The 9,659-nt window shown below is 41.7% G+C and overlaps 1 protein-coding gene across 1 annotated transcript in view; it reads left to right on the top strand.

Moving 5' to 3' along the window:
- Positions 1-5,061: 5,061 nt before the first annotated feature.
- TECTA (tectorin alpha) overlaps positions 5,062-9,659 on the top strand; it is a 60,825-nt gene continuing 56,227 nt past the window's right edge. The window contains exon 1 of the mRNA XM_078379650.1: positions 5,062-5,864. Within this exon, the coding sequence (XP_078235776.1) occupies positions 5,756-5,864 (109 nt within the window). The 5' untranslated portion in view covers positions 5,062-5,755. The remainder of the gene's footprint in view (positions 5,865-9,659) is intronic.

Here is a 9,659-nt window from a genome sequence, read left to right as displayed (position 1 = left end):
AGACTGTTGGTTTGCAATATGGGGAGGAAAGGGGGCAAATTCTGTGCATGCTAGACCCAAATTTAGCATTCAGAATAAATTATGCAAATTGTCAAACCTGCATCTAATTCTGCTTCCATCATTAAGCTGGGCAAAGCATTCTGAATTTTATATGCAGATTTCCGTCTTGAAATGGCATGCCAAAAGGAGGGAGGGACAGAGGGAGGAAATCTGGGAATTGGGGATTAGATAGCCTGTATGCATGGTGAAGAAAATACAAAGGAGTTGACCTGCTGCTGAGGGAAGTGAAGAGACATGAGCCACAAGTCAAAGTCATGGCTTTTGAAAGTCTGAGGTTAAACATAAGTAACTCTACTGAAATTAAAGGAATCTACAGCCCATTTCAAAGGATGTTTATCCATCATTAAATCTCAGTGATTAATTCCTTGAGTCGATTTAACAGTGTGCTTCAACAATGCCAGTTTCAGAGTTAGCTATGATTGCCTTAGGCTCCGGAGTGCACCCATGAGCTTCATGTTCTAAAATGGTTAGAAACACTGTCTTGAGACTTACGTTTCCCAAAGGGGCCAAACTCTGTGGACCTTGAGCCAGGGGCACTGGGAGTGTTTAGTGACTCGGGGTATGGAAAGTGCACTGCCCTACGAGACAGCCCTTAAAACTTCAAAGCCAGTAAGTTCTGGAGATAGATGCACACATACAGATAATATGGGTTTTAAGAGAAGGGGGTGTTGTTTGTTTTTTCAGAAAAAAAAGGGGGGAATATAGCAGTCCATGGAACCATGGATCATTTGCTAACATTTTCCATTCTTAAGCTAGAAATAAGCCCTACCAAATTCACTAGAGCTGGCTTCTGAGTAAAGGGAGCTTCAACTTGACGCTGCATGTAGGAAGTCACAGGTTCAATCCCAAATTAAACCCAAAAATGGCTAAGAAAGACTCTTGCTTGAAACTGGACCGCTATCACTGCAATTCCAAGTTAACAATACGGGACTGGATACACCAAAAGTGTGGCTCAACATACAGTATCTCCTAAGCCTCCCCACTTCTGCTTATTGGCAGATGGGCAGACAAAAGAGAAACCCTTCTCCCTGCCCCCAACACCCCCAAAAGTGTCATGCCTGAAAGGCAGTGGCGGAGAAAAGGAACTGACATCACCCGTCTTCATTTATTGCATTTCCAATCGATTTGGTCCATCTGTTCCCTCGAAGCTTGGTGGCTTGAAAGGGTGAGCTGTGGCCACCTTGTAAGGAATCGTTTAGCTGGGGTGCATAAGAATTAAGTATTCTGCCATGGATGTCCTTTTTATAAGGGATGGGGATCAATTTCTCGACATTTAACTTCATGAGATGCACTTCAAGCATCAAAAGCTGAAAATGATATCGTAAAATATTTGGAGGTGGAGAACTATTGCTTCTGCTTTGGTATTTCTTCGAAGATTTGAAAATGCCAAGATTTCATCCTTGCAAATGCTCCTTGATGGATTAAAAGCACCAAAGGTGATGGTTTTGGCAATTGTGGCATATTGAACATTGCATCATGAGATGAATTAATAGTACACGACACAAGGAACAGAGAGACAAATCTAATTGTTTTATCAGCCTCTATGGAGAAGCTCAGGTTTCTCTGCCAGGCCCTCTTGGCTGATCTCCTGCTCAGACAAAAGGGTGGGGCAGAGAAGTCTGTGCTCTTGCTTGTGACTGGGAGATTAGCCAAAGAGGTGGAAAAAGCAAGCAAGATGGGCCTGGTGAGGGAGGAGGCGAGGGAGGGGAACAGCAACATCTGTGCTGCTGTCATATGGGATGAACCGGTTCATGCCCATCTCTATTGTATCTAATCTGCAACAAACATTTATGTACAAACAGAGGCTGGTTGTAAGGGGCTGAAACTGAGATGATCCACATTGCCTATCCACCTCTCTGACACTCATGATACAAAGTCTTCCTCACAAGTGCCCTGCATGTTCAGCACAAACATCTGATGCACCAGCAATGTTGACCTGTGTGGGATCCATGCCCATTTTGAACCTCCGAAGTGGCCTCAGAATGCAGAAAGGAAAGTCTGGAAATGGGACATCCATTTATGCGCAAAGCTTCACCATCTACATACTTGTAATAAGCGGTGGCACTTTCACATACCTATATCTCTTAACACACATAGGATTTGTGCAAAGTTGGAAAAGTTACTTTTAGATCACAGATCTCACCCCTCCAAAAAAAAAGTCTGTGATGGATTCTTGGAGCTGACAAATTTCCAATATCTGGTTTTGTATTTACTTTTTTTAGTTAATGAAAGAGTATGTAATCTCAGAGCCAGGCCTTCAAGATCAATGCACCGACCCTAAAATCCTCCTCCAGGCTTCTAGAGGCTGGTAGGTATGTCGTATCTCTGCAGTTGGAGAACTTCGGCTAGACAAAACAGGGAGCATCACTCCCAGATTTTAGGACTGCAGAGCCCAGTGAACAACAAGCTGCTACTAGGGCCAAGACATGTCCCACTGCAACAGGTTTACCCACTCTGTGCCCCTGAAATGGTTTATTGTTTCTAGAAAATGGGAGGGGGTTATCGGTTAATCGAGCTCCACCCCTTGTTTCTGATTCGCCAGACTATCAACAAGCGTGCATGCAAAACAGACCAGTGCCAGTAGAGCCAAGAGCTGCAGTAGGTCAAAAGCTGCTTTGTGTCTTCAACAGTGGGAAAGCAGGCAGAAAATCAACAGGAGCAACTCTCTTCTCCAAGAAACGATCAGATAGAAGACTCCCATCCATGGTCCCCCATCCACCAGGAAAATTCAAGCAGAATTTTGCTAAACGTCTCTAAGACAGTTGTCTTTAAATCTTAACTTTGCAACTAAATCCTTCAAGGGCACAAGTTCCTGCTTCCTCCCTGTTTTGAACAGCCAAACGCTCCAAACTTTTTTTTCCCAAAGCTATGAAGAGCCAATAATTGGTAAGAACAAGGTTGCTGGTTCTCAACCTCCCATTGTTGCTCTGATGCTTAAACAACCGTTGAATCTCCATAGAAGTCGCATCGCTCAAAACCATGAGCTGATCTTGGGGCATTGTGAAAAACCACAGAACAGGCAGATGTTAAAAAAAAAAAACAAGATCCAAAATGAGGTTGTTTTCATAAACGGGCAACTTTGAAAATCACAGGAGTTTCTCTCTTCTTTCCCCATCACATAACCTTTTTTAAATAAATAAATTATGTAAATTTGGTAAATGGAAAAATGGCTATTGGGCCTCTGTTGGAGCACTCTACAAACCAAATTAAAACTAACTTTGCTTCCCAAGGCCTTTTCTTGTATGTGTGCACATTTAATTCCTATGCTGTCTAATGCTAATTCTGTAACCCTATATATACCCTACCTCAATAGCACAAAGGAGGAAGGGTTGTCTTCCCCCCCCCCCTCTTTGTAGGGTTTTTCCCCTCCTCCTAAGTGAAAAGTGACTCTGATCAAAACAGCCACATACCCAGTTCCTTAGAGCTTTGATATTTTCCTCCTGGATCTCTAGAAAGGCTTAACTTTTTTGGAAAGACAGCAAAAGCAAGAGACGGCTCCAGGTTCGCAACCCCACATCTTTGGGGTGTGTGCCAGGATCCATAAGAAAGAAAGAAAAACTGAATTTATGATTCTTAACTGAAACCCAAAACCACAAGGGGAAAATATTTCTTTTATTTATTTTTCTAAAAGTTGGAAGATTGAACAGATTTTGGTGAGACATCTACCATCCGTATTTGGCAACAAATGATTGACATGCGGCCTTCTATGATCTAATTTTCTCCCAAGGTGTATCACATTTTGGTTTGGAATTTCAGATTAAATTTTCCTCCACATTGCCACAAACCAGGTTGGTCATTTTCCCCCTCTTTCTATCTGTTTTTATAGATTTTCTTCCTCCCTGTCTGCTTCCCTTCCTCCAAAGCCTCTCCCATAACTCTTGCTTTGCAGCTTTTGGTAGCTTGCTTTTATGAGGGTATATCAAGGATGTTTGGTAGAATAGCTGAGTAGGTAGCTTTACATTTCTCTTTGTCTGATGCTTCCCAAAGTCAAGAGAAAGTGTGAGGAGCCAGAATTAATCCGATTCCTCCAGCAGGGCAGAATTATGATCAGTATAATGGGCATGTTGAGTTTATTGAATACCTGAATAGTCTGTCTCATCTGCTATTATCACTGTCTGCTCCTAGTTATATATAGATAAATGGTGAAATTTCAGCTTAATATCTCTTATACACTTATCCTGCATACATTAAACATGCAAAGTGTCTGTAAATAATTATATATCTCTTCTTTATGCTGTAATTCTACATTTTATGATTCGCGGTATCACTTTTCCTTCTGCTTCTAGAAGAATGAGATTGTAGATGCTAAAGAGGCTGTGATATGTATATGAAATTGGAGGGAACACTATAGGAAAATACATTTCTATAGTTAAAAGAATTTTTGAAAATAATCACTGATGGCTGGGCATTACACGAGGAACCAGGGCATTTCCTGAAATCAGTTATCCATGCATAGTTCAGATCCGGTGAAAGTCAAATATGTGGGTGATCCCACCCCAACAAGTTCAGTGGGGTGGTTTAATCAAGTCTCCACTGAACTCTAGTAAATCAATGGTACATTTGAAGGTTTGCATGTTTTTCCCTTGTCATGTGAGTTGATCCTACGGAAAGTATTGCCCAGTCATGGATTTTGGAATGGCAGTTTTCAACAAGATTTAAATTTAGATCTAGTTAAAAGGATGCACCCAACCAGTATCACACACACACACTTTTTTCTGTATATAAGCACTTGTGCAAAAAAAAAAATCCAGCCTTTTTTATGCCCACTTGAGCTAACGTCTAGTCGGATAGGGCTGTTTTTTCCCATCAAACTAAATGGGGAACACTTTGTGAGTTTCATTTATCTATCCATGTTCCTGTGCTTCGCCCTTGTTTCTCAGACAGAAGTGCACATTTTGATTTAATTTTTTAAAAAGTAATGAAATTGTGAGTGCTTTATCTTGAGAATTATTTTGTTCTGGATTAATCCAGAATGTCAATGCATGTCACATGTCATTGGGCAGGTAAGGAATGGAAATGTCTTCCCAAGAGGAATATATTATTGATCCTGTGCCGTTCTTGATCCTTTTCCCACCCCTCATCCATTCCATCTCCACCAAACTTATTTTCCCAAATTGATAGGTGTGTAATGCAAAGGATAGACAGCTATGTTAATGTTTATACTTCCAGCCTACTGTCAAGAAATGTTAAGGTATCCCAGCTATCCCAGAGAGAGAAAGGAAGAGGAGGATTAGTTAAAGCAACATATAAAGTCTTCCAGGGCCAATGGCCAATAATTGACTCCCGTTTTGGGATATAAAGAGAAGAGGTTCAGCCAAAAGCTGTGAATAGCAGATCATGAAGGGTTTGTTTGGGGTCATTACATGGTTGAATGTCCCTTCTCAACTGGTTCCATATTAAGCCTTATTAATAATGACGCTGGAGCCACTTTCTAAATGCCTTTCCCCATTCCAAGACAGAGACCAGTATTCTTCTGAATAACATCAGCTAAGCCTTTTATGTCTCCCTCCCTCACCCAAAACAGCCTGAAAGGCACTGTTCATCACTCCCCTCATTAAGAGGCTTTGGGTTTGTGTACGCAGACTAAGAGCTTTCACTCCAATTTTTTCCCCTATGATCTAGGCTAAGCAAATAATTTGAAAACGATCTTCATGTAACCTTTTGTGTGGCATTTACATAGGAAACTCAGTTCTGCATGGATTGCTCTGCTAGTTACACTGCCTGTTTTTCTTCTTCTAGGATGAATTATCCATCATTCTTGAGAAGCTGGGTGGCCTTTTCCTTCATAATTGCACGGCAGCAAGGTTAGTATTTCGGCTTTTCAGCAGCCCGATATTGATACTGTCTGAGCCCCTAGTAGGGGCACCTGCCATCCAGAACTATGCTGCATAAAAATCAGGTAGGGTTAGGCGCTGCCTCCTCAGTTATAAAGCACTTCTTCTAGATCATGAGCTGCAGGCCACCGGCTGGAGGTGAATTAGGTTCCCAGTAAATCGGATTCAGGTGCATACCACTACAGTATTCTGCTTTTAAAAACAAGGAGCAAGGAGGACGCTTAGATGTTACAGTCCAGAGGTGCAGTCTGTGGCTCCCGGATGTGTTTCTTAAGGGATAGTGGGAGTTAGAGTCCCCAAAAAATTACTTTTGGGAGTTCTGCCATAGACACTACAAGTGACAGCTAAGGGGAGTTGCAACCGACAACATCAGGAGGAAGTAAGAAGTCAGTGGAGAAGGCCACTTCAGCCAAAGGAAGGTTGTTTCCTGCAGCAGGGCTTTGGGTATGCTGAGAAATATGTGTAACTGAAGCCATACCACAGGGGAAAGTTTAGTTGTGTGGGTTTTCCAGTTGGGGAAGAAGGTGGGAAAGTTTATGCTAGGAGTTTCTTCCTGGTAGTTGATGCCTCCTGTAGTCCTGTGGGTTTGCATCCCACACGGCCCATTCCCAGACTACCAAAATGCACAGAACGGGGCCTCCAGGTGCAGTCACAAGTTCCCTGGTTCAACAGGAAGAGGCTTTTATTTTTTTTTCTTGGTTCTCACAAAACCAATTTGCTGTCCGGGTACCACCACCACCTCCCATAGGGATCTGATGGCAGCCTAGGGTTGCCAAGTGAGCAGCAGCCATCCCTTGGAATTTCACAGCCAAAAGCTGAGATCTGTGGGCTGTGATAAGGGACGAGCAGACCCTTCAGCAACAGTTGTAAAACTGTAGATAACTCTATGATGAATTTGAAGACTAAGGTGTGGATCCTCCCACCAGCAGTGCTAGATCATGCAAGGTAATCAAAAGGGCAAGGGTGCTTCTGAAGAGGTCCTGAAGCCATAAGGATGAACACCCAAAATCTAGCCATATCCTACTCCTTGAGACTTAAGGTCCAAAGTCTAAAACCTGAGCCTCAAGGCCAAAATGTGGAACCTGGCGATGCTAGACTGCAGACATGATTCAGCATTGCTCCACATGCTCTCTCCTTGGGAAGTAATGTGGAATGATGCAGGACAAGGCTTCTCAATGCTTTCCTCAAGGACAACAAATTCTTTCCCAGAGGAAAGAATTCTCAACTAGAGTTGTGAATTCATACTAATGCAAAAAAAAAAAAAAAAAAATCTACACTCAGGATTTTGTTGTAAGTCACAGAATCCCATCTATATTCTTGTTGGGTCCTTCATTTGTATCAGTTTGTGAAATCCACACACACACATTTTCTATATGGAACTTTGGACATATGTTTCCTATCATTTATGCATTTATGGCCTTTCCTTCGTTGGGTATATATTTATGCAAATGTTTTCCTGTTGGCTCAAGTTTGTCTTTGCATGCTATTCAATTATATGCAACTTCAGTTTTCAGCATTGCCAAAATGTCTCCATAATTTTGTGCAAGGGAAACACACCTCAGGTCTTGGGAATTCATCCATTTCTGTAGCAAGGTGCACTTTTGTTTACAGAAAAGAGAAACTGGTAGCGTCGGCAAGAATCTTGAAACTGCCCGACTTGTTTTCCATTGCTACATCTAGACACTCTCCTTTCGTCTACTGGCACAGCTCAAGATAGATTCAAAGCTCTGGGAGAACGCATGAAATTCAATGTTTGTGTTCAACTACCTTTTTTTTCTGTTAGGTTTCTCAAATTTATGTTGGTGTTTTATTCTTTGACATTGTTACATTTGCAATGTCTTTGTTTTTGCGTTTTCTAAGCAATTTTGTAGACTTGTACAGATTGGGGAAAAAATAAACCAGGGTAGAAACAATATGATAGTAGTTAAACTGTTTCTTTCCCTGGCATTTTGGAGCAGGAAGCGATGATTGAAAACCTCTGCTCCAGCAAGTTACTGATTCTAGCAGAAAGCTTTTAAAGTAATGCTTTCCCCCAGGGTTCACACTTCTCTGGATTTTTAGTGATCCCATAACTTTGGTCAGACAAGGAGAAATAGCTGGTATCAACAGGTCAACTGTTTGTAGCAACTCTATGGGATGCTAGGAATGACTGCATCTTCTATCGTGCATTTCTAAATACTTTTAAAAACCTTGAAAAATATGCAATATGCTTGGAATGGGAAAAAAAGATGAACAGTTATGAAATGATTTTGCTCATAGACAGAAGAATGCAAAAAAAATCTATTTTTACAGCAGTTCATACTATCCGCATCCATGTGCGGAAGTATGTTGACTTTGCAAGTGGTTGCATTGTGTGTCCTCTCTTTTTGATGACCTGAAACCTTAGGTGAGTGCATTTAGAACAGTACTTTCCGAACACTCATACACACACCGACTCACCAACAAAACCTTTTAACTCCGTCTGTCATTTGCAGGGGAAAAGAGATGAATGTTTTGCATTGCAAGTGCATGAACCTGGTAGGATAGAAGCCTAGAATGGTATGGGATGAAGAGAGGATGGACAACTTGGGCACTATGGAGGCCCTCAGCTGAGACTGAGGGATGCATCTGTGGTCCCATTAAGCAGAGTAGAAAAGGAATGGACAGAGGCCTCACTCTTATTCTAGCCTTCTTTTATGAAGCTTCTTTGAAGGTCTTCCCCTCCCACCCTTTATTTTACCTTTACGGCACTTCTGCTAATCCATTGGGTTGAGACGGAAGGCGCCTAGTCTGTTGTCACCCAGTTTCATGGCTAAATCGGAATTTGAACTGTGGTCTTCTGAATTCTAGCTTTAGTCTGTAATAATTACACCACGGTGGCCCAGAGAAGGATCTACTGGAATGGCTGCCAATAGGATTTTCTGCTCCCACCAGACTGCTTCTAATTTTATAACTGGCTTTCTTTTAAGCACACCCATGCACAATGTGGCCAGTTTCCTGTTCTTGATACCTACTAGAATAAATAGATTGGGAGACTCAGATTCGCAGATGTGTTGACTTTCCCTTCAGCAATACAGGGAATGAGACTGCTTTTTAGCAATGCAACAATGGCCCATCTTATTTGCATCCACTAACTTATGGACTCTAAAGAGTTTTGATCCACAGTTGAATGAGAAAGTGCACCCAGTTCTTTTGTCTCTTTCTGTCTCTGCTTTTATGCACAGAACAGGAAACGGGATAGCTTTCTTGTTTCATATTCTCCTGCATTTGAATTAGTTAAACCTCAAGTCCTTCTCCTCCTGAATATGCTATTTGCAAGCTTCAGTGAATTGTGTGTGTGTGTGTGTATGTGTGTGTGTGTGTGTGTTTAAAGACTGAAATAAAATCCCCCCATTAGTACTGGCCAAGTTCAGGTACACCTCTTACAGGCATGAAGAGGACCATGTCATAATAGTCTGTTATATAGATCTCACAGATGAAAAACCTTTTGGAGAGGGGGGAGTAGCAATTTAATTCAGTACTCATGAATCTGAATAAAGAAAGATGTAAGACCAGACTCTTAAAAGGAATGATCTTTCTTCAGAGATCTGGCATGCTTCCATAAGACGTAGTTTTCAATGCATGTTGAAAATGTAAAAAATTTATGCAAGTCTTCTGTGTATAGGCCATTCATAGCATGTATCCCACGGCCTGCACACATATATACATGCAGTAAAAGTTTAAGGCAGCAGGAAAAGAGGAAGACCAAATATGAGATGGATTGATTTCCTAAAGGAAACCACAAGC

The sequence above is a fragment of the Pogona vitticeps genome, chromosome 8 (assembly GCF_051106095.1).
Source record: "Pogona vitticeps strain Pit_001003342236 chromosome 8, PviZW2.1, whole genome shotgun sequence".
In the NCBI taxonomy this organism is placed as follows: Eukaryota; Metazoa; Chordata; class Lepidosauria; order Squamata; family Agamidae; genus Pogona; species Pogona vitticeps.
The sequence above is the reverse complement of the archived record's forward strand: the minus strand, read 5'-3'. Positions and strand labels throughout refer to the sequence as shown.